The sequence below is a fragment of the Leptodactylus fuscus genome, chromosome 7 (assembly GCF_031893055.1).
Source record: "Leptodactylus fuscus isolate aLepFus1 chromosome 7, aLepFus1.hap2, whole genome shotgun sequence".
Classification (NCBI taxonomy): Eukaryota; Metazoa; Chordata; class Amphibia; order Anura; family Leptodactylidae; genus Leptodactylus; species Leptodactylus fuscus.
Window position 1 is genome coordinate 117,470,811 of NC_134271.1, and position 26,777 is coordinate 117,497,587.

At 42.8% G+C, this 26,777-nt stretch overlaps 2 protein-coding genes across 3 annotated transcripts in view; both read right to left on the bottom strand.

Annotated features, from left to right (window-relative positions):
- Positions 1-1,048: 1,048 nt before the first annotated feature.
- On the bottom strand, positions 1,049-11,207 carry EAPP (E2F associated phosphoprotein). Its single transcript, XM_075280917.1, has 7 exons — positions 11,144-11,207; positions 7,366-7,476; positions 6,339-6,520; positions 4,586-4,678; positions 3,410-3,521; positions 1,735-1,860; positions 1,049-1,637 (listed from the first exon to the last, which is right to left on the bottom strand). The coding sequence occupies exons 2-7, from the start codon at positions 7,437-7,439 to the stop codon at positions 1,361-1,363; spliced, it is 864 nt and encodes a 287-aa protein (XP_075137018.1). The 5' UTR covers positions 7,440-7,476; positions 11,144-11,207; the 3' UTR covers positions 1,049-1,360.
- A 3,919-nt stretch (positions 11,208-15,126) lies between these two features.
- SNX6 (sorting nexin 6) overlaps positions 15,127-26,777 on the bottom strand; it is a 28,735-nt gene continuing 17,084 nt past the window's right edge. For both annotated transcript variants that reach the window (XM_075282897.1, XM_075282898.1), the window contains exons 10-14: positions 25,700-25,739; positions 22,717-22,803; positions 22,381-22,540; positions 16,991-17,076; positions 15,127-15,797 (exon numbers count right to left, since the gene is read on the bottom strand). In XM_075282897.1, the coding sequence (XP_075138998.1) occupies positions 15,744-15,797; positions 16,991-17,076; positions 22,381-22,540; positions 22,717-22,803; positions 25,700-25,739 (427 nt within the window). In that variant the 3' untranslated portion in view covers positions 15,127-15,743. The remainder of the gene's footprint in view (positions 15,798-16,990; positions 17,077-22,380; positions 22,541-22,716; positions 22,804-25,699; positions 25,740-26,777) is intronic.

Sequence of the window (26,777 nt, forward strand, 5' to 3'; positions counted from 1 at the left end):
CTTCCTGTATTTCTCTCCCTCCCCCTCCCTCCTGATGAGCAGGACAAAAAAAAACACTTCTGCAGGTCAGATAATCTGCAGTCCTTGTACAGAATGGACTCTGTTATCTGTGTGTTTACTTAGAGAGATAACAGACCAGGTTTTATCATCAAACTGCAATTATCTAAATGGATTGTCCTGCCAGCACTGAATAAGTGACCTCACTTGTCCTATCTCCCAGGTCTGTGGTTATAGCAATGCAGTGTAAACAATGAGAGGAATAAATTCACATAACAGGTAAACAAAGCAGAATTTCTAAAGCAATATATTTAGAAAAAGGCTTCAATTTACATAAGCTACCAGTATAGATAGGATCCTTGAGATGGGAATACCCCTTTAAGGCAAATGTCCCACGTAATGGGCCACAGCAAAAAAGCACTGGGGGAGCAGCGTGTGAGGACACTTATTCACATCCTGAAAAACTGGTCAGTATTCTCAAGCATAATTGAGCTGTGGAGGAAAAGAAAAGCAGTAGTGTAAATCTTACAATTATATTTCCCCTAGTCTTTGGGTTTTGGCAGTGCTGGATATGGCTTTAAATACTGACCAAATCTGCAACTTGTAGGTAAGGTAAAGGAGATCGGACAAGAGACTAGGAACATGAAAAAAAAGATTGTAGCCCTATGTATACATATTGACCATATTTACTGACCCCAACGCGATTTGGCCAATATGCAGGCCATTTATCATGGCCATCTGTGGTTGACCGAAGACTAAGGCTTTGTGCACATGACTACAATCGGATTACATTCCGGTCTTCCATTCCAATATCTTATTCAGATCAGTTCCAGACAGCCACAACGACCCTAAAGACACTCGGTTAGCAAAATTACTGTGTGCATGAAGCCTCTGTGCACGCATGTTCTGCTGTGGGACTCTATGGGTATGGCGTCTGTCACAAGCGTACATCATCTGCATACGTCCTAAGCCCTAAACGGGACAGAAGCCTCAAGCAGATATCAACTAAAGAAAATGTTTGGATGGAACAAAGTAGAATTGTGACAAAGTATTGTACACATTTATTACTTACATGTCCTACCAGGTTAGAATATTACAGGTAAGGTTGTCTTAATTATATCAATGTGTACTAAAGCTTTGAGTCTTTGGAATGATTCACAAAACATATACATAGTTTCCTTAATGTCACATTTAGCAAGTCCTGTGATAAAAAAAATCCATGTAATGTTGAGTGGATTTTCTTAGGGACAAGATGGTCTCCAAAGAGAATAGTAAAAATGTGAACCAATAAAAAATAAAACTAATAAAATAAAACTGGAAGTATTGTGCACCATCACAGACAGGGAAAGTCAATGTTTCTGTCCTAGCTGTGGCTGGCCAAGACATTAAAGAAATGGTACACTTCCTCTTTGTCGTACACAGCAACTTCTGTGGAGCACTCGTTGCACTTCACAGGGTGGTACATTTCCGTGTCTTTACTTTGTGTTTCCATTGCTGAATCTGCAGAGGGAGTCTTCATCTTTTTTCTCTCTCGCCGTCTGTTCTTTATGGCCTGTTCGGGAAATTTTAGCACCTCCTCCTTGTTGACCGTGCAGTTCATGACAAACATAGCTCTGTATTGGGTCCTATAGGTTTCATGTCTGTAAAATATAACATGCCATGGAGATTCAGAATGGATTCATAAAGCTAATGCAGAATACCCCAGTATATTTCTATATACATATCAAATGCACATACCTTTGGCAATCCAAGCAAAGCGTAGTCATACAGGCTGGGCAGTTTAAAATGGCATCGCTGCTGGGTATAGCTTTTTGTTTGGCAGAATGGGTCCGAGATTGCCTTGATTTTCTGATATTTCTGTAACTAGAAATTGAAAAAGTAGATTAGAAAAATTCCAGGTAACAAGTATTCTTACTACCGTGTTTCCCCGAAAATAAGACCGTGTCTTATATTAAATTGTCACTCTAAATATAGGACCTGTCTTATTTTCGGGGGTGCCTTATTACAACCGGCAGTCATGCCAGAACTTCCTTAGTGGAGCGTCAGCATGACTGCCGGTTGTAGGTAGTGTAGTGTAGGGGAGGGGGGAAGTTATCATACTTACCTTTCCCTTCTTCCTAGCAGCACTGGTGCTGCTGTTCGTCCTGGAAGTGGTGAGCGGGGCTTAGCTAGGCTTCGGGGGGCGGGGCTTAGCGAGGCTTCGGGGGGCGGGGCTTAGCGGAGCTTTGCAAGCTCCACTTCACTGACACAGCAGCCGTGCTCTGTGCTCCGTGTGCACAGGAAAGCCGGCTGCTGCCTCTTCTGTATGGCAGCTGCTGTCTCTGCCTCTGGGATGAGCTGGGAGAGCTCATCCTACAACAGCAGAGGCAGCAGCCGGCTTTGCTGTGCACACGGAGCACAGAGCACAGCTGCTGTGTCAGTGAAGTGGAGCTCGCTAAGCCCCGCCCCTAAAACCCCGCACACCACTGCCGGGCATGCCTTTTTTTCGGGGGATGTCTTATATTAGGCAATTCAACAGAAACCCCCGCATGCCTTACTTTCAGGGGGCGTCTTACTTTCGGGGAAACACGGCAGTGTTCAGCAATAATATCACATGCCGTAGTACAGAGATCTACAATATAGCCACTGTGGGGAAGGTAGTTCAGTAGTAGCAGTGGTGCGGAGCTAACCAGTCAGAGACAGCGACACAATGTCTGGTGCAAACAGGTTTATTTACTCCCCCCCCCTCCCAGCAAAATAAATAGACGAAATAAGCAGGTGCTAATGACGATGACGTGGCTCTCCCCATTTGTGAGTGTCTTATATCTTATTCCTATAACAGTAATACATTAGCTCAAACTGTTGCTTAGCATAGGTTCTAATAGCCGGACCCCACTGATTAAATTCTGATTCCCTATCCAGAAAATAAGTCATCTATATTAAAATCCCAGAAACCTCTTAAAAGAGAATTTACAACCTCCCCAAAGCATATGAAACTGATACCACCTCATTACAGAGCACATTACACTGATAAACAATATATGTTTGTTATAAATGTGATTTTTCTAGATTTGGCAGAAAAATATTTTGAAGTCTTATGCAAATGAGGCAGTTGGTGCATCGGGAGCGGGCCTTCAGCCCTTGGAGCACTACTCTTGCTACTCAGACTCCTGCCTGCATCATCCTGTGCAGAGAGGACGTGTCCTCCAATTGCTGTGACATGCCCCATCCTAATTCAACATCAAGGGCAGTGCTCCCAGGGCTGAAGGCCCGCCCACAGTGCACCAAATGTCTCATCTGCATAATGCTTCAAAGTTGTTTTTCTCAAAATCTACAACAGTGAAGTAGACAACAGAGTTATATTGTGTATCAGTGTTATGAGCTCTGTATGCTTGGATCCCCTTAAATTGTGAAACTTGTATTATAGCCATACCCTCTTCTTTTGGCATCTACCCATGCCTGATCACGGTCGTCCTCATGTGGATCATACAGCAGGTCATCATTAGTCAGTACTTTATGTTTGTGTTTCTTTCCCTTTCCAGCTCCTATGAAAAAAATTCAACATTGATTCAGTATTGACCAAAAGGTTTACAGATCTCAAATGTCTACAGGAAACTGCATTATGAGATAAGTCAGGAGGAATGTAATATGTATGTATAGGTATAGTGCAATCCTACTTGTTTCTGTACACATATATTTCTATATCTCCCTGTTTGATGGGTTCCTGTCCGTGTAACATCTGGGCTGTTCCACATTTCCTGAGCCCATCACACGCTCTTACCCAATACATTATATTTAGACAGAAGCTGCAGCTGAATCCCCTTCCTTCCTGCCTGTTATTTACTCCATACGCTATTACACCAGAAAGAGTCTTCTCGTCCCTGGAGAGATTTCAGAACATTTAAAGGGGGAATCCTAAGCCCATGAAATGTTTTACATATAGCTGACAATAGTATAAAATCTCTAACAGAGACTAATAGTCACTTCACCAATTCCCTGCTGCTTCTGTACTGAAACTTACACTGGACAGTCTCTGTTTACCCCGAAATGTGGCGTTGTATCAACCTGTCACCATTACAAACAATCATACGCCACAGTGATGGCATTAGTGGTATTGATGCATCAGGTCTGTAGCAAATTATTGGCTGCAGTAGTCACAGGCTGACATGTCACCCCATTACTAGAGCCTGGTAACTGAAGACTAGTGTGGGAACAGGGAATTGGGGAGTGAAGCGAGTAATACTCCTAAAGTTATTTTATGTCATTGTAAGAGGTATGTAAAATATTTCAAGAGCGAAACCCTTATAGACATGGTGCGTGCAGAGAAAGGGGAACTGCAAGCTGCTGCAAAGTGAAGTAGATGAAACTTGGGCCTAAAATCCATATTTTCATGTTTTCACATACTATGATTTGCAAAAAAACAAACAAAACAATGAGTACATGAAAGAAGTCTTTAGCAACAATAAGAGTTGATAACTAAAGGTTAACGTAGATGGCAGTCAATTCAGGTCTCCATAAATACGTATCGCAGTTCAGATATAAAACTTAGTAGGAACATGTGACTGAATAAATCCTGCTATTTGTAAGGTGCAAAATGTGACTTTATTACCTTCCTCCTCAGAGTCAGAGTCAAAGTATATATCATCGTAATACTGTGGTTTGTCCCCTTCTGCTGATGTTGTGGCAGCGCTTGTGGAGGCATCTGGAATACAAGATACACACATTAAGGGTTTGGTTTTAACACACATCAACGAAACACATTTTAAGGGTCTGTCGAGAGGAACAAGAGGATAAAATAACAAAATAACAAAAATAAAAAATAAAATATCACAGGCCTCAACAGTGGCTGCTTCACAATCACCACATTACGGCTGAGGCCAGTCAATCATGTGCCAATTGTGAAGAGGTCACCGCTGAGGCCTGTGATTGGCTGCAGCATTCATCTGAATGGGATGTCACAGGCAATGTCAGCCGGTGGGGCGTCCTGTAAGCACAAGCTGCAGACTCTGAGAATGGAGGACAGAGGAGATGCGATATATATATATATATATATATATATATATATATATATATATATATATATATATCTCCCCACTAATCTGTAATAACCCCTACATTATTTCAGATTGAGAAATGGCAAAATTTGATTCACATTTCTCAGAAAACATATTACTCAACCAGACCGTATTACACAATATGGACACAGAACAATCATTTTGAAAGAGAGCGGGTCAATAGAAATATATCATTACTTGCAAAAAATAAAACCACAGAGAAGCCACTTTATTAGGCAACCACCTAGAAGCATGTCGGACCTCTTTTTAGATTTCTGAACTAAAGTAATTTGTCATGGCATACACAGGCCCATGAAAGGAGTAAATACCCCCTCAATATCATTATTTCACCTCTACCAGCCTACACTTCGGACACCTGTCAGGTAGGGTTATCTGATTCACACAGCTTGCACCAAATTCTGCCCCTCCTATTGCATGGAGAAACAGAAATCTGGATTCCCCTGACCAGGCAATATTATTCTACTGCTCACTGATGCAATTATTTTTTTTGTTCTTTGGCCCAGTGGAGTCTTGCCTGTTTCCCCTAGACAGCCGTGGTCCTCGCACTGGTATATCCGCAGACGACAAGTTGGTGTTAAGGAAATATTCCCATTTGGCTGTAGTTTCCTTGACTGTACTCTATTTGCTCATTAATCTGGTTTTTGACATCCTCCATTGACAAGTTGTTTCCGTCCACAGGATCATCACTGGATGTTTTTCCTTAATTATACTATACTCTCCACACCATTACATGAGAAAACCCCCAAGGTTGGCAATTTTTCAAACACTGTCCCTGACTAATCTAATACCAATGATGGGGTCTCACTTACAGTCTCTCAATTGTGTGCAGGACTTCAGGGTCACATGTGCAATTTCCTCATAGAGAAGCTCCAAATGTAAGAGCGTCTGTCTCTAATAAAGAGGCCATTCCGTGCAAATAAGACTGACTACAATCTTATTCATCTTCAAAGCTTTCAACTGAAGATAAAAGAGTTTAGCCTTTGGTCGCTGTTAGGCCACTATGTATATATGTCATATGCATGCAGTCAACAGACTGGTATAATGTTGAAGGAAAATATCAGAAACCCCCTCCCCCCAATGTATATCTCCTACATATGCTATCAGTTGCAAACAGTGGAGTCAGCTTTGCGATTCCACCTTACCCCAGTAGACACTTTAGAAGTGAACAATATTGACCAAGAACTGCTGGAATCCACAACCAAACAAAGTGATCATGGATTCTGTTAAACAGAACTCATAACATCAGTTTGAACACAGCTTTTATATTATAAATATTCATATGCAAACCTGGACCAAGGCTTTGCCATCTCCCCTCCATTGTCTTCATGGTAGAACTTAGCTCCTTCTCCATCTCCTTCTCAAAATCATCTTCACTAGAAGACTCACTTTCGCCAGTAAGACATTCACGAATCAGCTTACGTTTTTGTTCCGGGGTTCCATGTAGAAGAACATCTAATTCATCTTCCGAGCTTTCAATAAAAGATAAAAGAGTTAGTAAAAGTCTCATACACATTATAAGGAGCTCTCAAAGATATACAGACGCCTACCCAGAAAAAATGCATCCTAGCCTTAGAGTCTGCACAGGAATCATTGGGGCAGCACTTACAGAAGGCTGCAAAGAGTTGGTGTTGGTAGGGTTGGTGAAAGGTTCTCTTTAATATGTGAGAATGTGCACCAAAATTCTGGCATATATTTGAGACCCAAAGCAAGCCAATTAATAAATGGTATAAACTTAGGTTAGACAGTGGAGATGTAGACCACCAGATTTACCATCTAGCACAGCGGTAGGGAACCTTCGGCACTCCAGCTGCTGTGAAACTACAACTCCCATCATGCTCCATTCACCTCCATGGGAGTTCTAAGAACAGCAGAGCAAGTATGCATGCTGGGAGTTGTAGTTTTGCAACAGCTGGAGAGCCGAACGTTCCCTACCCCTGATCTAGCATCAACTCCTGCAATAAATCATGAGCAATGTCTAGTCTGTTTACACTCTGCCCCAAATTGCTTAAGCACATGACCGTTACCAGACATATGGTGTCTGTGATCCATGAAAGACAAGAGAACAGGCTCTGTGTGTGTTATACACCATCCTCTTATGCCTGTACTAAGGAATAAGCTCTGTCAAGAGTCTCCTTCAATAATGTGTTCTTAGATAACAAGCCGAGCAGGGATTTACTTACTTAACATGTACATCTATCATACTCTATAGAATAAGCCAGCATGTACAGGCATGCATAAATAGACAATCCAGAATGGAACTCAGGAACGTATGAATAATAAATGACGGCTTAATATAAAGTTACATGGTCCTTACCTGCTTATACCACGTTCCTCATCGCTAGGTTCCTCAATAGCATAGGCATCGTATTCTTGCTGTAACCGGTCCATGGTGAATCAAACAGTGTAATGCTTTTATAGCATGTGCCTAGAATCCATGATAAAATATGTTATAAAGCATGGCATCACTGTAGATCACACATTTCTCATAAATCTAATCATTTGTAATATAAAATGTGTAGCTTCTGAAACTTACTGCAGTCACTAGTTACCTTTATAAGATGAAGCCCCCAGTGCAAGGGAACCGTAATAATACAAGTAATACATGGAAAAACCAAGCAGTACCCGGTGACTTTCAACAACTCTCCTGAACTGTACAACCTCTGCTGGGATGTTCATTGTCCCTACCAAGGAGAAGCTTGTCAGAATCATAACCTGGATACAGCACAGGGCTAGTGCCAGTTATGGAGCAGGGTGGGTTACGTGGCAGGGAAGCTCCACACACACAGTATAGTGCCCTCTTAATTCCCCCACATGATATAATGTCCCTTTTAGAGGTCCCCTGCACGGTATATTTCCCAGTGACATCAAGAGACAAGGAGTGGGCAGTCCGGCAGAGTGGTAAAGTATTGAGAAGCCTATTTACCACGCACTGCACAGCCCGGCCTATCAGTGAGCGCCTCCGAATGGCTGCTGACAGAGCCTGGTAAGCCATGACCAAAGTGTCAGCTATTTATGAATGGTACCACAGCCCTGCACATAAGAAGCTGCCAGCTATTCCTGTACAGCTCTAATTTAGTCTGCGGTGATCTGAGGGTTTTGTCTGGATTCTTCTATCTCAGGGAGCAATGATGCCTCTTTCTTCTGGTCAATATCTCTTTTACATCCCTATCACAATCGCTGGCATTTTTTCTGAATTAGAGGAACTTTTCTTGCTACTGTCTAACACTAGTCTCCCCCTGAGTGTTGTGGAAAGGGCTGGTACCTTTATACTTGCCATAATCCTAACGTGTAAGCATCAGTGCAGTCAAGTGCTGTCACCTCCAGACCAGATTTACGTAATCTGTCCTGTTCTTGAAGCTCCAGACACTGCTTTTAAGACTAGGTTTACACTATTTTTGAGCATTATGTTTAGCAGGACTGTTTAAAGAATTCCCAGACTTATGCTGTATGACGGACTATATACTTGCATTCACCGGCCATTGCCCCTCATTAAAATGTCTACAATTGCATGAAAGGGCTTTTAGGAAGTTGGTTTCGGATGGCCTATACTTAAGAGTAGATCATCAATATTTTATCAATGGAACTCAACATCCACAAACATCACAAATCAGTTGTTTGAAGAGGTCACAAAGTTCGGGTAAGGACTGAAGCCTCTTCATTGGATACCAAGAAAAGCTCCACGTATTGTATAGTGGCTGTGCTTGGTTATTACAGCTCAGTCCCATTCACTTAAATGAGACTGAGATGCACGCAGCCCATGGGAAAAATGAACGTGACAACACTGGCCTGTGATGCAGAAGTGGCGCTCACTTGTAAGCCCTGGTGAATTCAGCAGCTGGTATGTGTGGGTTTTCAGTGTCAAACCCACACTGATCATGAATTGATAACCTACCTTTAACCTATTTAACACCAAGAAAACCCCTTGGAAGCGCACCTACACATGAGCTTTGATTTTCTGGCAGCATTTGTGAAGTTAATATAGTACTATAAGTCATTTACAAATTGTGGCTCCTTTCCTGCAATATAATTGACTTTTGTCTCTGCTTATTCTTTGCCTTGTTTCTCTCTGGGGCAGTACAGGCTCAAATAAAGCAGGAAAACTGAGTCTGGAGGGAGGAAGTTTAAATAATTATCTTGCCCATTATGAAACATTTTTATTGAGATATTCATCTTTTATATGACACCAAGGTTGCAGTTTTATCTGTATTATTTTCAGAGGTATCACTGGCATATCTATATACAGCTGCATCAACTTTCAATCCTGACCCCTTGTTCACATCTGTGTTTGGTAATCCATTCGAGGAGTCTGCACGGGGACCCCCCGATCGGACTACCAAACACATTTGCAAGAACTTTGCAGTAAAAGCACACGGACCCCATAAACTACAATGGGGTCTGTGTGCTTGCCGCCAGCTCTACGCAAAGAACATACGGACTTGAAAGTACATTGTGAAGTACTTACCTCTCTGCATCTTCCCTGTGTGGATCTGGCGGCAAGCACATGGACTCCATTATAGTCTATGGGGTCCGTGTGCTTTTACTGCAAAGTGGTTGCAATTACGTTTGGTATTTCGTTCGGGGGGGGAAGTGCCATGCGGGGATTCCGTAAACGGATTACCAAACGCAGATGTGAACCAACCCTGACTGTGTTTTTTTAACTGATGATATCTCCGGAAATAAAACAGATAAAATGTAACCTGATCTTTCAAGTTAATTTTCCGGCACAGAAATCATTGTTCTAAGTTTAATAATGGCTGAGTTATAACTTTTTTAAAATAAACCCCTCAGACTCCCTTTTCTAATTTTATGACAGTCCATACACCAGTGAAAAACAGTGATGGAGCCAAGAGAAAGCATACAGAAGGGACAGAAGTGGGTTTCTGCACAGAAATTAACAGTAAAGCATCAGAATCTGTTAATAAAGTATGGTACATTACAATATTTATTTATGTCACAAACACTGTTAGAAAATGTATTCATTAAGATAGTAGGAACGCTTTCAAAGAGGAAGGCCAGTCAAGCCAGTGATTGGTTGCAATAGTAACATGACCACATGAAATCAATGCTGGGGAGTGAGTGGGGAAATAGGAAATAGCAGCATAGGAACTATGGAGGTCCAAAAGGTGAGAATGACTTAAAGTTCAGGCAAAAATGTACACAAAAATTATTTTATAAACTGGCCGGGGGCAGTGGAAAAAAAAAAATCATACTCAGCCCCAGGTACCTCTCAGTGTGGTTCAGTCCTCCCAGTCTGTTATAGTCTTCCAGCGCAAGTCCCTGCCACATATAACCGCTGAGGCCAATCAGACACGTGATGTCACTACCTGTGACGTCCCGGGGTCTCTTCCTGAGGCCGCTGATTGGTCTCAGAGTCATGTGTGGCGGGGGATCAGCGGAAGGATCCAGGACGTCACAGCTGGCGAGCAGTTTCATTATGAGAAGACCCCGGAGCAGCAGGACCGCACCGTTTTGGGAGGGCACCAGCATAGGGAACAGGCGATTAGGATTTTTTTTTTCACCTCCCCTGGCTTATTTAAAAAATATTTTTTCTTCCTTGGACAATTAGTTTGATATTTGTATGCTTTTCTCAAGCAGTTCATATAGACTGAACATCCCTTTATAAATGTTCAGTGAGAGCAGATGCAAAGTACAGAGCACGTCCCCAAAAACTGAGGAAATCTTAAATCACCAATAAAAGTAAAATCTTGATGAATTTTAAACGAATCTTTAAAATATGGCTGCAAGATCCGAGTGCCCACAGGAGTTGTCACCCAGCTTTACCCGGCTCTGGATCGGAAAGTGTAACAAATAACACAGTGATACAGAATAACAGGGCTAATCTGATAGTCAAACCTCTGGGAAAGCTGGGTGGAGACCCTGCACGAGCCGTGATGACAACCATACTGGCCTCGCCCAGCTTTCCCATTTGTTACTATTAGGCGAGATGACCTGATGCGACACAGGACTGCTACATACAAGGCCAACTACAGCACCCAGGCTACACACGTGATAGACATGACATGAGACACCATTACCCTGCTCTATAGAACTCCCGTTTCCCAGGCAACAATCAAAAAATATAAGAAATATACCTTTTTTTTCAGGAAGTAAGGAACAGCAATCTCCGTCGCGCAATAATGACGTCACACTTTAGTGCCGCGCTTGTAGTGACGTATTGCCAGGCTGTGCGAGAGGTGGGCGGGGCTACAGACGTAGGCTTCTGTGGGTGTTATTACAGAAGTTCGCCACTGACGTCGCTGTACTGAGTGTTGCTGGTGCTTGCCTGAAACAGTGTGACGAATAGTCACCAGTAACCGGCAGCTTGTGAGGACAGTGGGGATATTCCATCATTATATGCTTCAGTTCCTCACCTTTTGCAATATGCGTGCTTACTGTCAGTGAATGGGCACAGTGTTATTTATATCCAGAACCTGCCACATACCTAAGGCTCCGTTCACACTTGAGTCATGTTTTTGTGCCTTTCTACAATTTTATTTATCAATAAACTTATGGCTTGAATAACAAACAAGTTAAAGGAGTATTCTGTTGTTAGTTATCCACTATCCAATGAGTGGGGATAACTGCAAGATGGATGAGGACCATGGGGGTCAGACTGGCACTGATCCAATTGTCACCCCCCCCCCCATCAGAAAGGAATAACTTATTACTAGAGTACCCCTTTAATGGGGCTATCCTGGTAATATGGCAAACCCGCTGGATAGGTCATAAATGCCTGATAAATGTGGGTCCCACACAGAGGGGTAGCTAGTGGGGGGGGGAGGGGGCGGCTGCCCCAGACACACTGACTATTTGGGGGCCCACTCCAGGGACCGCCATCAATACATGTTTTACAAGACACCTGGAGCAGATGTCCTGTCCGTGGACCCTGCGCATAGACAGGGCCAAGAAGAGGAAGCGGTGGCTCCATTCACCAAAGGATTGCAGTTGTGGGTGTTTTAATAGTGTAAAGGGGGAATTAGGAGGGAGAATTATAAGGGAGGATTCATCAGGGGACATTAGGACGATGGGGGGGTCATCTATATATGGGGGGTCATTTATATAGAGCTATAAGGGGGCATTGTGAATACAAAGAGGAGAGGTTATTTATATAAGGGGTCATTAGGGGTGCAGTATTTTTGTCAGGGTGAATCAGGGGTTTGATTATAAGGGGGCAATTCATTTAATTAAGGTGGCACTTGGGCTTTATTAAGACTAAGGCCCCACATAGCAGGCTGCGGCAAAAAAAGCGCTGCAGGAAAAATCACGGCAGTAACGAATTACGGTTTTTCCTGCAGCGCTTATTACAGAAAGTCCGCAGAGGTTTCCTCTACAGATTTTGTGCTTCCATTATACTTATAGGAAAACTAGCATTTCCGTAGGTATAATTGACATGCTGCGATTTCTAAAACTACAACAGCTCCACTGCGCGTATTTTTCCGCATTGTGTTGATGGCATTCGCTAGAATCCTATCCACTTTGCAGTAACTTTAAAACGCTTTTTTTTCCCCACAGAGTTTACACCATGGCATTTACGCCATAATTGGGGTAGCAGCAGGTTGGGTGTGCAGGTGAGGACAATGTGGGTCAGGTGCCTGGAAAAGTGAGGAGCCAACGTTGTCTGTGTTGTAAACTTTACAGAGACTGGAAGAAGTGGTTATGGCAGTCCATCTGGAAGAAGAATGGAATGGAAATGTGAACGATTAGTCAGAGACGTCACTGGTAAAGACGGGTTCATACCTGCGCCCGATCTCCATTTTGCAGGTTTCCGTTTCCTTCCCGAGAAACTAGACAGGAGATGGAAACCTGCAGTCACTTTTCAAACCCATTCATTTGAATGAGTTTGGAAAGTGTCCGGCCGTGAGTGCCTGTGAGCGTTTTATGCTCTCTGCAGCGAAACAGGTTTTTTTTTTTGTCTTTAAACCGGACACAAAGTCAGACATGCAGGACTTTGTGTCCGGTTAAAAAAAAACAAAAAAAAACAGTTTTGCCACGGAGAGCAAAAAACGCTCACGGCCGGACACTGTCTGCCAGGTTTCCGTCTTCTGTCGGCAGAAGATGGAGACCTGAAAGCGGAGACCAGGGCGCAAATGTGAACCCGGCCTAAGTCACTGTTACTGTACTCACCCTGTGTACAGCTGATATCTAACACTATACGGTCGCTGTATAATGATAACATTGGTATACTTAAATTGGGGGCCCACTTGGACATGTTGGGGCTCCTCTGTGCTCAACCCCTAGCTACACCTCTGGTCCCACATCACTGTTTCAGTGCTGCGAATAATGCCCCATTTGCGTATGTCTATCTGTACAAATGAATGGAGAGGAGATGCATGGCCCCTTTCCATTCACTTGTGGGCACAGACTGGTAACAGTGGTGGGATCTGCATCTATCAGGTATTTATGGCATAACCTATGAATATATACGGTGGTCCAAAGGTATGGAGGCAGGTGAATAAATGGAAAGTGGTGGTGGGGAACGCCACTGTGTGTGTAGCATGTTGCTAAGGGAAAGGGAGGCCAATCTGTGTGGGGCAATATCAAACACGACAGCTATTGTGGAAGTCAAGTTGATTTTTTTCAAATGGGACAGGATGCATGTGACATATGCATCTGATCCAAATCTGTAATATACCTAGATTTCTGCCAAAGTTCTTATCAATTTTCTGTTTGTTACAGACAAATATGGCTGCGAGGTTAACACGTGAGGAGAGGACAGAGATGGTGCTGATCTCCAGGGAGGGTTTGTGTCAGACCTGAATCAATGGTTTTGTTTGTTCAGTTTTGTAGTGTTCAAATTAAAGCGCAACTCCCACTTTACAGCCAACACAAAACTCTCTAGAATGTTGCTTGTAATGGTTTTTATATTCAATCTTGCCATCTAATACTTTTTCAAGCTATGGCACCACTCTCTTTGGGCGCTTCTGAAACTGGACCCAACGCAAGATGGTGGGGCAGACAGAGTAACCCCTCATTCACATCTGCATCGGTAATGCGTTTGGGGGAGTCCACATGGGTCCCCCCTCCCCCGAATGAAATACCGAATGCATTTGCAAGCGGTGTGCAGTGAAAACACACGGATCCCAATAAACTACAATGGGGTCCGTGTACTTGCCACAAAATCTCCGCAGCGAACATGCGGACAGGAAAGTAGATTGTGAAGTACTTTCCTCTCCTCATGTTCGCTGCGGAGATCTCGCGGCAAGTACACGGATCCCATTATAGTAATGCAAATTCTGCTGTGTGAACATACCCTTAGAGCTTCCTATATATTTCCTATTCCTTTTGAAGACATTCTTGGCTTTGGCTCAAAAAAACTGCAACAAAAAAAAAAAAAGCTTCATATCTGCAATTATGTAGCAGGCCGTAGAAAAAATAAATAAATAAATAAAAATAGTACTACAGGTGAAACTGCAGCCGCAACATATTGTGGTTTTTCCTACAGTGCTTTTCACAGCCAGCCAGCAGAGGTTTCCTCTTCAGACCTTCTGCTTCCATTTATAACAATAGGGAATCTGTAGCTATAGCTGACATGTAGCCGCAACAAGTTTCGTTTCAGCTGCGCATATTTTTCTGCAATGTATGTAAGGAATTCACTAGAATTTACTGTTACTTTTCAGGGACTGTAAAACACGTGGGACCTCCCAGTCTAATAGTGATGTCTGCTGACAGCTTTAATCCCACATACACTGCCTTCACTTCCCAGGGCTGTCTAGGGAGTACATTTATTCAGTGAATGAATGAATGAATGTGAAAACACTGGCCTGCAATTCCAGCAGCTGATATGTTGGTGGGATTGGGTCCTGCAACCCATTTATTTATTTGCCTTATTTGTATAGTGCCATTATATTCTAAAGCACTGTATGACATTGTCACCCTATGGTCATGATGTCATTGGTACGAGGAGAGGAAGTGGAGCTCACCCAAATGCCAAAGCTAGTCCCAGATAACCCCTTTCATTTAGCAGTTCCTTACGAGATGAGTTCATAAGAGTTTCCAGCAGATTTCAGCTTCCTCTATAGTCACTAAGATGATTCACCTCTACATCAGGGAACACCAGGACGATGTCAATTAAAAATCATTGGATTCACAGTTTATTTTACAATATTTGAGAAGTCTACAAGTTAAGGCATACATACTGATGCATTAGCGTTATGAACGGCAAAATGTAAAAAGATAATTGGAACGCTCTGAAATATCTAAGAAAATGTTTAATAAAAAAAATAGAGTTCAGTAAATCAAGATAACGGAGGCTTAAAAAACAATCAAAACTCATTACATGGAACTTGGACAAGGTATACGACGTGAACAACTAATGGCAATGTTAATCCATTCGAACCGTGAATGTCGAACATCATCCAAGAGTAACATACATAGGTAAATAAGATTGGCATTATGTAATACAATTCATTACACAAAGAGCAGTAAGTTGCTTAATTTCATCCAAAAAAAAAAAGGGAGATTGTATCTGTGACGTACTAGAAAGCGTACAATGACTAAATAAAGGTACATGTGAATACACCAAGTGTGGGCTCTTCAGCACAGTGCTGTTTCTAACATGGAGGTAGCCCAATGTTCATATGGGGTCATCCTCTGGAGCTGGGAATTTCCATCTAACCAATCCATGGAAACAGTGTCAGCTTTTGGAGGTGACAGGAGGGTCTGGTGAGCTCTCAAATTAGGACGGAGTGTGCTTTATGGTTTGCCATTTAAAACAGCCAAGCAACTCTGCAGAAGCTGCAAATTACCCTGCAAATGACATGAAACACATGGTAAGTAAATGGTTAACCCTATGGATTAAGCAGCAGACAGGCCTCATTGTGCAAACCCATAAGGAACATGAGCACATGGACAATGCACATGGGCAGTCCCAGTGGGAAAAATACGGTCCAGATAGTTATCTATGATGCCATGAGTCACTTCCTCAAGGTCTTCTCATGGTTACAATACAGGGAAGTAATTCCAAGGTGAAATGGGGACATCGATAACAGTGATCTGCTCGGTCTATAGAGACAGTGCACTCTGGGGGAAAAGCCGCATATATGCAGGGCTAGAGTGATGGAGCCAATGCTAGCTTTGTGTGAAGGCATTAAAAAAAAAAAAAAAGTTACTGACTCCTGCTTCAACACAAAATGATAAACATTTTAATATATAGTTAATATTGATTAATTAAAGGGAACCGGTCAGATGTCCCCCCCCCCCCATATCACTGACGGAGACGACAGGGAGTACAGAGACTTAAAGAGGGCCTTTCACCACCTGGGGCACATGCGGTTTTATATATAGCTAGAAAGTCAACAGTGCGCGGAATTCAATGCACTGTCGGCTTTCCCGATCTGTGCCCCAGGTGAAGAGCCATCGGTGCCAGTATCGTAGCTCTTCACCGTCAGAAGGGCGTTCCTCACATTCACTCAGGAACGCTCTTCCTCACAGCAGCATCTATAGCGCTGTGCTCTGTGAGAGCGGGGAGGAACGTCTCCCCCAGTACTCATCTATGGACCAGTACTGTGAGGAGAGGGTTCCTCCCCGCTCTCACAGTACAGCGCTATAGAAGTTACTGTGAGGAAGCCGTTCTGATGGTGAAGAGCTATGGTACCAACACCAATGGCTCTTCACTTGGGGCACAGATCATGAAAGCTGAATTCAGCGCACTGTCGTCTTTCTAGTGGTATATAAAACCGCATGTGCCCCAAGTGATGAAAGGTCCTCTTTAAACTGGGATTTTTTGGACTGGTGCCAGCAGAACCACCTCAGGATTAATGCTGGGAAGACCAAGGAGATGGTGGTGGACTTAGCAGCTGGTTTTTCTATCCTTCTCAGATATGTACAGTTTGGTCCATTTTCCAGAGCTGTACCATAGCAACAATGATCAAGGCTGTATGAAAGTGCAGAAGGCACAAAAAGAAGGAAACTGACAAGTGTGTAGAAATCAGAATGTATACCTTGGCGTGCTTAAGTTCCAGTTCAGCAAGCTCTACTAAATTTTTACGAAAAGCAGCAACTCTTCTTGTTTTAAAGTCCATGAGTTCTACAAAACCAAAGTCACATTATGAGTTAGATTTCAACAATTGATAAATGCATGAAAAAAAAATTAAAAAAACTCCAGGCAAACATCATAAACTGAGTGAATAGATCGTAAGATAAAAAGGAAATTCCAGTGACAAATTAACATCAAATGTTGTGCACATTTTGGTGCAACTGGATAGAGACAATCTGCCTCTCCTGATTTATTGCTTACATACTCCCTCACTCAACATATGTATACATTGGAGGCTTAGGACTGCCCGAAGTGGTTTTAAATCTATACAACATATCATTACTGGAAAACAAGATAAAGAGACTGGCAGAGGATACAGGAGCTCCAAAAAACACTGGGAAGGATAAGATTTGTATGACTATTTCCCCTGCTGCAAATCCAGTACAAGTGAAGCTACCCATTAGGTCTTATTCACATGATTATTTTTGGTCTGTGTGCTCGCTATCTGCAAGTACAACAAACTGCGCACGACCCTACAGTACATGCTGCAATTCACACAGACCCACAGTTTTTCCTTTTCCTGATATGCATTTCATTCCAATGGCCTCAAGCACAGAGAAGTGTACATATTGCCTCACTGACAAAACATATATTAAAAAGACAATTCACATCTGTATGTCAGGGCTCTTGCACACAACAAAGTCCTATCCATGGAAAACAGTCCATTTGTGGGGTGTAGTACCCGGCTGAACGGGGCAGTGTATATAGAAGACATTGCTTCATAGGTCGTTGTAATGCAGTGAACTCCTGAACGGTCCAATCGCAGTAACGAACCAATGGCGTTATGTCACTTCATTACTGTAGCGATCGGCCATTTGGGAGCGGACTGTATCATAACTGCCTATTATGTAGTGATTCCCAAGCACACAGCCATGGTAATTCAGGAACATACAGGCCAACACAGATCATTTTCCACAGACGGGACTCAGTCATGTGCAAGAGCCCTTGAGCATCCCTTAAAGGGGTTGGCCACTTTCAGACCAATATAGAGAAACAAATGTACAATAAAAAGTTATACAATTTTCCAATATACTTTCTGTACCAATTTCTCACAGTTTTCTAGATCTCTGCTTGTTGTCATTCATTCTGTTACTTCTAGTGGATAAAAGTCTGACCATGGTCATGTGATACACAGTCCAGGGTCATGTGATGTACGGTCCATGGTCATGTGATGAGCACACAGGTGCACAGCTGATTACCAGCAGATGTCTGATTACTGGGCTGTGACTGTAACTCATCACATGACTATGGTCAGACTTTTATCCACTAGAAGTAACAATGAATGACAACAAGCAGAGATCTAGAAAACTGTGAGGAATTGGTACAGAAAGTATATGGGAAAATTGTATAACTTATTATACAAACTATAACATTTGTCTCTCAATATTGGTCTAAAAGTGGCCAACCCCTTTGAGGAGAACTACCATAAGAAAAACATACAAGATTCTATGTAAAAGTAACATACACAGGTATAGCACAGGACATAAGCAAGTAGGGTTTGGCAGTTTTTGCCTAAAAATAAAATCAATTATTTTTTTAGCTTATGGGCAAGTCTTAATTTTCTTTTTTTTTTTTTTTTTTTTAAATAAATTTACAAAAAAGTTCAGTGCCAGTAATTCTGGCACTGGGAAAAGTCATCAGATATATTTGTTGCAGTCTTCTTCATGTTACCACCTATCTATACACTGCAATGAAGTGTTGATCATAAGTACAGTGAGAGGACAGAGAACAGATCAGACTCCAAATCGGGAGGGAGGTGATTTGGGTCTTCATGCCCAGGAAAAAATTTCAACTTTTGGCATAGTGCATTCTAAAGCATGTTTATTTTAAAATTTTTAATTATACTTATCATGCATATACATAAAAAGATGAATCTTTCTGCATTGGTTTGTGGCGCAACCAGTCAAGACTGGGCCCATAGTAAAGTTATGACTTGGGGGCCCCGCCCTCTCACAGTATAGCACCCCCTTTCCTGGTGCTCACACGGTAATAGGCCCCTTTACTGGGCCCCTCCACACAATACAATGTCCCTAGTGGCCCCTATGTAGGTAATGTTGCAAAAAACTTTTGGAATTCACCACCCATAAACTATTATACTCTGCGGTCTCTTCAAATCCCAGAGTATATTGATTGGAGGCCCAGGGGAGGTGATGAAACATAAACAGTGGTACTCACCTCTCTTGGGCTCCAGCGCAGGTCTTTGGGCCTCTTCAAGAGACCCCACAATATAATAATAGCAGTTTAATTTCGGACGCTTTCAGTCCCAACTAAACCGCCGGATAAACTTCAGCCTCCAGGAGGTCCCATGGGCTGTGCTGAAAAGTGTCAGCATTGTGATGTGGGACACAAAAAGAGCCCCCTGGATGGCTGAAGGGGCCATGGAGGCCTCAAGGGGAAGAAGCGGGGATAAGTAAATAGCAATCTGTTGGCAAGTAATGGCCTATTTATGATAGTAATAATAATAATAATTAATTTAAAAAAGCAGCAGGCCCTCCCCCCACCCGTAGCAGCTGCTATAGTATTTCCACCACTGTATAAATGGTCTTTAGATACTTGGCTCCTGCTGGTGTTTTTTTCCCCCAACAGATGCTGAATTTCATCTACATGGCTGTGAACGCCTCCCTCAGATGACTGTTCCTGGAATTTGTCCTTCCTGTTTTGTTACATAAGAGAACTCCTTACATTGCAGATAATTCCACAGTACAGTGGGGCAGCGTAAAACTGTGTAACTTGCAACGTTAAAGTGTTAAACTGCACCAGATTTTCCATTGTGTTTAACACCGTTTAATAATCTGTCTAGGATAACATTAAGCCATTTATTAGTTGGCTCAGTTTCCAAAAGAAAAAAAATAATGCAGCCGAGCTCTAAAAAAATCAAAACCAAGCAACTATGCAGTAGCCATTGAAAGTTTCCTATTTGGAAATCTTTTGGCTAGAAAAAGGAATTTCTACAGTTACAGCTGAACGGTTTCATGGCAGTGACATCTGCACGCCCTCTACTGGAAGGAGCCAGAAATGTAAGTGGTCCTCTACTCGCAAACTGCCTTTGTGTAAGAAGTTAAATATTTACAGTGCTTTTTATTCAATATAGAAAAGAGAAATGATCACTTTGAAGTTACGCAAGTATCCTAAAGCATTTGTCACATGCCTATGAGTCATAAATGTACCCAGAGTACTGAAGAATTTTGGCTGTAAGAACTGCATAATGACATTTCTTAACCACATCCCTTCTGTGGACCGGAGTGAGTGTACAAAGAAATACCAGCCATTTAGAATATATCCATAAACTATCCACTCCAGATCATGTATGGTTCATTTTAGAATGTTTATATATGTATAGTCGTGTTATGCAAGGTTGACACTAGTGTTCAGGTTTTCGTTCTTTGGGTCCAATTGGGGACCTGAAAATCGGAAACCTTATATGCTTAAAAAGCAGTTATCCGGGGGCGGGGGGCAACACGGTGGCTCAGTGGTTAGCACTGCAGCCTTGCAGCGCTGGAGTCCTGGGCTCAAATCCTGCCAGGAACAACATCTGTTTTGTATGTTCTTCCCATGTTTGCGTGGATTTCCTCCCATATGCCAAAGACATACTGATAGGGAAAAATGTACCGTATTTTTCGGACTATAAGACGCAAAATTTTTGGGGAAAAGAAGGGTGCGTCTTATAGTCTGAAGGTGGCGCCTGGCATCCGCTGTAATAGAGAGGCGGAAGCCGGCAAGTGATAGATGCCATTACAGGTGCCGGGGCCTGAGACATCGCTGCGCTCCTCTGCCCTGCATGAAGCCGGCAGCGGCAGGGGCTCCTCCGTCCCCCCGCCGCTGGCTTCATGAAGGGCAGAGGATCGTAGCGATGTCTCAGGCCCCGGCGTCTATCCCTCCCCGGCATCTGCCTCTCTAGTACAGCGGATGCCGGGTCAGTATCCGTGGCCCCTTCTCCCCCGGGGCCGGTCCCCACCGGCCCCGTACCTGTAGAGTTGCAGGCCGGCTCCTGCGCGGCGATATCGCAGGAGCCGACCTGTCCGGGTGACAGCCGGGAGCCTAATGAGGCTCCCAGGCCTGTCACTGCTATATTAGTATTGCGGCTGGTCTCTATGACCAGCCGCCGTAATACTAATATACAGAATGTCCCATAGACGGCAATACAGTTGTATTGCCGTCTATGGGACTTGCGATCAAGTGACCGCAGGTTCAAGCCCCGGGGGGGAATAAAATAGTAAAAAAAAAAAAAAAAAAGCTTTAAAAATATGAAATAAATAAAAGTTCTAAATCACCTCCTGTTTTTTTTTTCAATACAAGGTGATCTAAGCAATAGATATCCCCCAAAATGGTATAACTAAAAAGTACAGCTGGCCCCGCAAAAAAAAAACGCTCTATGCATCCCCGTACAGCTGCACGGTCACCTGTCAATGTGGCCTTGCAGCTGTTGCAAAACTACAACTCCCATATATTAAATATTTTACCAGTTTTCGCTTCAAAATTTTTTTTCCCTATTTTCCTCCTCTAAAACCTAGGTGCGTCTTATAGTCCGAAAAATACGGTACATTGTGAGCGCTATGTGGGGTTCACAATCTACATAAAAAAAAGCAGTTATCTGGATAAACCCACAGATCCCATAGACTATAATGGGGTCCACCGAGTTCCCGTCCAAAATCGGAGAGAAAAGTTCCATTTGCAAGACTTTTTTCAACATATTTTAAGCAAAATGTGGGGAGAAATACGGACATCATACAGATTACACGTGGGTGTGACATTCTTGTTTTCTATGTCCCATAGGTTTCTATGGGCCTGTCAGTGCTGCAAAAACTGAGCAGAATAGGACATGCTCTGAGTGTTGTGGCCTGGACCAGTGGAAAACACTGCATTGTGTATGGGCCCATTGAAATGAATGGGTCAGTGTGCCATCCTGGAGAAAAAAAAAACAAAAAAAAAACAGGACAGCACAGAGTTATGTGAATGAGGCCTAAATGAAGTATGAATTTGCTAATTTGAAGCAAGAAGAACTATACAATTCATTTTTTGTCCTTTTCTAAAAAAAAAAAGTATTGATGTATTTAAAAAAAAACTGCCCTGCGTGTAATGTAAAAAAAATAAATCAAAGAAAGTGTGCAAAATTGCTAAAATTGGTTATTTACGACCAAAATGTTCTGGTTATTAGGGGGTTAAAAGACATGTTAGAGATTTATCTGATCTCACTGGCTAGCCTTGTACAGAGTAGTCCCCCTACTGGTCAAATTAATGGAGCCACTATGGGCAGACACTCATCATCCACAACATAATTCACACTAGGTAGTTTACCTTGTTTAGCAGATTCTGAGATTTTCTCAAACTTCTGGCAGCACAACTGCTGAGTGGTTTCTGCTGACAGCACATCCTTGTTTTTAGCTCTTGCCTTATCTAGTGCTTTATTAGCGTTTTCATAATCTACCAAAGAGCGGGATCTTCTGTATAAGAGATCCTGGAAAGGAAGAGGTTATTAGAAAACCAAGGCAAAAGATGATAAAATTATAATCTATGTGTAATTTGACAATAAGCCCCCCCCAAAAGGGGGGGGGGGGGTTACCGATAGACCTCCTTAACATTAATGTGAAAGAAATCTTAAAACACATTATTACTGCTTAATAGGCCATTTACCTTAGCAGCTTGCGATTCCCTTAAATAGTATTTCAGAAGATCAGAAAGCTTCAGATCTTCATCAGCCGATATGCGGGCCTCAATTTTCTACAGAAGACAAATGATAATAATACAATAACTACCTGGTCTCAATAGAAATACAGCGCCACCAACTGAATATATTCTTTAAAGGGGTTGTCCAGGGACTTTAAATGGAACCTGTCAGGTGTTTTCCACCCTGGCCCCAAGCAAGTGCACCATCGACCTTTCCCGTGGTGCCCCTCGTGGTTTCCCGTGGTGCCTTCGGTTGCTGAAAAGTCAAGTGATAACCTTAAATCATCATATGCCTCACCTTCTGTCTCTATCCTTCTTCCATCATAGACTGTAAGCCCTCACGAGCAGGGCCCTCTACCTAGTATTATATCTACCTGTATATTTTGTGTACTATATATAAACCTCCAAATGTAAAGCACCATGGAATTAATGGTGCTATATAAATAATAATAATAATGTTAACTAGTCACAGGGTGGAGAGCAGCTTTATATAGTCCAGCAGTTACTGCACTGCACCCTGTGCACTTAGGTAGGGTACCAAGCTGCCTGATGGTAAGGGACAAGTCAATCACAATGTACAGGGTGCAATTTAGCACAATGACTGCGTGACTAGATGTAGATTGCATACACAAATCTAAGGATTTATAAGCTTATAACTTGGCTTTTCCACAACAGTAAGCCTAAACAGATTCTACCCTTAACATTTTTTTTTTCTAGTTAACACGTCAGAATAACCTTAAGAAAGGCTATTCGTCTCCTACCTTTATCAGCCGCCTCCGGCCCGCCGTTCGGTAGAAATACTGGTTTTTACCGATATGCAAATGAGTTCTCTCGCAGCACTGAGGATGTCCCCAATGCTGTGAGAGAACTCTCTCCAGCACCGCCTCCATCTTCGTCAGCAGAGTCTTCTTCATAGTCTTCTTCCGATGCAGGTTTCTGACTTCTAGAACTCGGGCACAGCAGACAGCGCATGCCCACAGGCCACGCAAAGATGGCCGCTTACAATACTGTGCAAATGGCCATTTTCGCGTGGCCTGTGGGCATGCGCAGTCTGCTGTGCCCAAGGCCCGAGGCCTAGAAGACGGAAACCTGCACTGGAAGAAGACGATGAAAAAGACTCTGCTGACGAAGATGGAGGCGGTGCTGGAGAGAGTTCTCTCGCAGCATTGGGGACGCCCTCAGTGCTGTTTGAGCGCTGAGGATCACCCTCAGTGCTGCAAGAGAACTCATTTGCATACCGGTAAAAAACGGTATTGCTACTGAACGGCAAGCCGGAGGCGACTGATAAAGGTAACAGACGAATAGACTTTCTAAAGGCTATTCCGACGTCTTAAGGAGAAAAAAAAAAGATTTTTAATGGTTGAATCCCTGTAATAAGAGGAACCATTAAAAGGAGATTACTTGATGCTGCACATGCTCAGACTGGTTTAGGGAGGAAAAACCATCTGACAGGTTCCCTTTAGCTTACCTCCTCTGGGCTTGTTCCAGTTGGGCTGGATTCAAACTTGGGTTGCGGTACTGGAACAAGACCCAGTTTCCCCTTGGGCGCTTTGCCCCCCATTCTTCCTCTTCCATTTTAATCACATGTGCCATGGAGACTGTACTAAAGGTAAAGCCCACCCCCACAGGAACTACCTGTGAAAAGTGGTGGAGGGAGGAGGCGGCAGAGGTACCCAGAGGATGAGGACTGGTTCCAAACACATGAACCAAGGTCAAAAATAAGCTAGAGCAGCTTAAATAAATGCCTGGGGTAAGTCCCAAGGCAAGCCCTTTAACTACTGATAAAACGAGATTGCTCAAATACAATAGCATAAAAAAGTGTAGAAAAATGTTTGTTTTTTTTCTAGTCTTTTCAGAGATAGAAATGGGGTATGTAAACTTGCCACTGAAATGCCTCTACATAAGAGAGTCTGCACAGGTAATTTCAAGGTCTCATATCAGGAAAATAGATCTCCAAATGAAGATATAATAAGAAATGTATTAGCAGAGAATATGGGACCCATAAGATGGACAGTCACTCTAAAGCAAACACTAGCCTTTATTATGTTATAGAACTGTACACAGTTTACACGTGTATGCAAATATGGCAATAGGGAAAAGCAGAATAAACGTATTAAAGCAATGTGGAATCCCAAAGTGACATTTACAGAAACTGAACACAAGTTAATGTAAGTATTTACACCAGAGTATAAACTTAGGAGAGGTGTTCAATACCAGATCAGTGGGGCCCAGCTCCTGACACTGCCACCCATTAGTTGTTTGACAGCACGGCTCTATAGATTATATAGTGGCTTTGCTTGGTACTGCAGCTGAACCCCCATTTATTATAATGGGACTGAGATGAAAGATAGCCATGTGACCAGTGCTTGTGACGTCACTGGTCTGAGAAAAGGAAGTGATGCTCACCCAAGCAATGCAGCCTCTCAAAACCGCTGAATTACAGGGGTCACAGGTGCTGAACCCCCCCACTAATCTGATATTGATGACCAACCCTCAGGATAGGCCACCAACCAGAAGTCTAAAATATCTTTCTACCAGAAAACCCCTTTAAATCTACAAAAAACGCCAGTCCAGAATATTAAAGGGGTTATCCCAGAAAGATGGACCTTTCCCCGGCAGCACATTTGGCCTGACTGCAGCCAGATTGATTCTAGGCTGGTGGACGACACTTCCATTCACTACAATGGAACTGCCAGGAATAGCCAAGTGCTATACTTCAGATATCTACAGCGCTCCCATTCAAGCAATTGGGAGCACTGGAGTTCGTATACACGTTCCTGCTCCATTCCCCTGTCTAAGGGGCCTAAACCAGATTTCTTCACGTGTAGCCATGAATCAAAAGATTTCACATTTTCATGGTTATAACTAAGTCAAGGTGGTCCTGAGCTACAGTCACTATTAATATAAAGGAAGCTATTGCCCCAGCGCTAGTGATAACTGAAATACATACACGGGTCTTGTCGAACAATTCAGACACTCTTAGGAAAAATCTGAAAGAGAAAAAAAGAATGGGGGTTATACATCCGCTATCATTTGAGTCCTCCACTTCAAAGGACCTTATTTTTTCTAGTGATACAGCAGGCTTATGTCATGTGATTTTAAAGACTTTTTAGTATAGTTACAGGTAAAGAAAAAAAAAAACGTGTTCCACATTATTACACCCAGTTTATGAGCCTTCAGTAGGAACTCATCTCTCTTCATAGAGTCAGGTAGAAAAGCATATTACCATTGCTTGATTTACACTGTACCTATGCAATAACTGCAGTGTCATATATGGAGAAACAACAGGGAAAAAAAAGTAACAGGCAAGATCCTGACGCCAGGTTCACACTAGAACTGGCTTTCCTTGTTTGGGTCCATCAGGAGATCTGAACAACACAGGCGCGGACCACTAAAAATGGATTTTTGTACTCGGTGTACAATCATTTTCTCACTGTATTCACTGAGGGACACATCACCATGGGTATATACCTGGCCATTAGGAGGAATAACAAAATATGTCACTCCATCTCCACTATACCCTCTCCATAGACACTTTGCTAGAAGTAGGAGAGAGACACACAAAAAAAAAAAAAAAAAATGCAGAACAAGGAACCAACACCACCAATATGTCATGAACCCAAAAACGGACCAAAAACAGCTCAGGCAGGAACAACAAGAATCAAGGGTGGGATCTGTGTCCTCACTGATTACATTGAGAATAAGGATTTTGCAGTAAGAAAATCAACTTTTCTCTCTTATTTCATTGGGGACACAGCACTGTGGGATGGATTAAGGAAGTCCCAGAGGGTGGGAATTACATAGCCACGCAAGTTACCTACAGCACAGTTGCTTGCAGAATCTTACGACCCAAACTGGCATCTGCTGAGGCGACAGAATGGATTTGGTAGAACTTAGTGAAAGTGTAGCCAGAGGTCCAGGTGGCAGCCTAGCAGACCTGAGCAGCAAAAGCCTGATGCTGAAAGGCCCAAACAGCCATCCTACAGAGAGATTTCGGCCAATCCTTGAACCCTCCAGGATAGCAGACC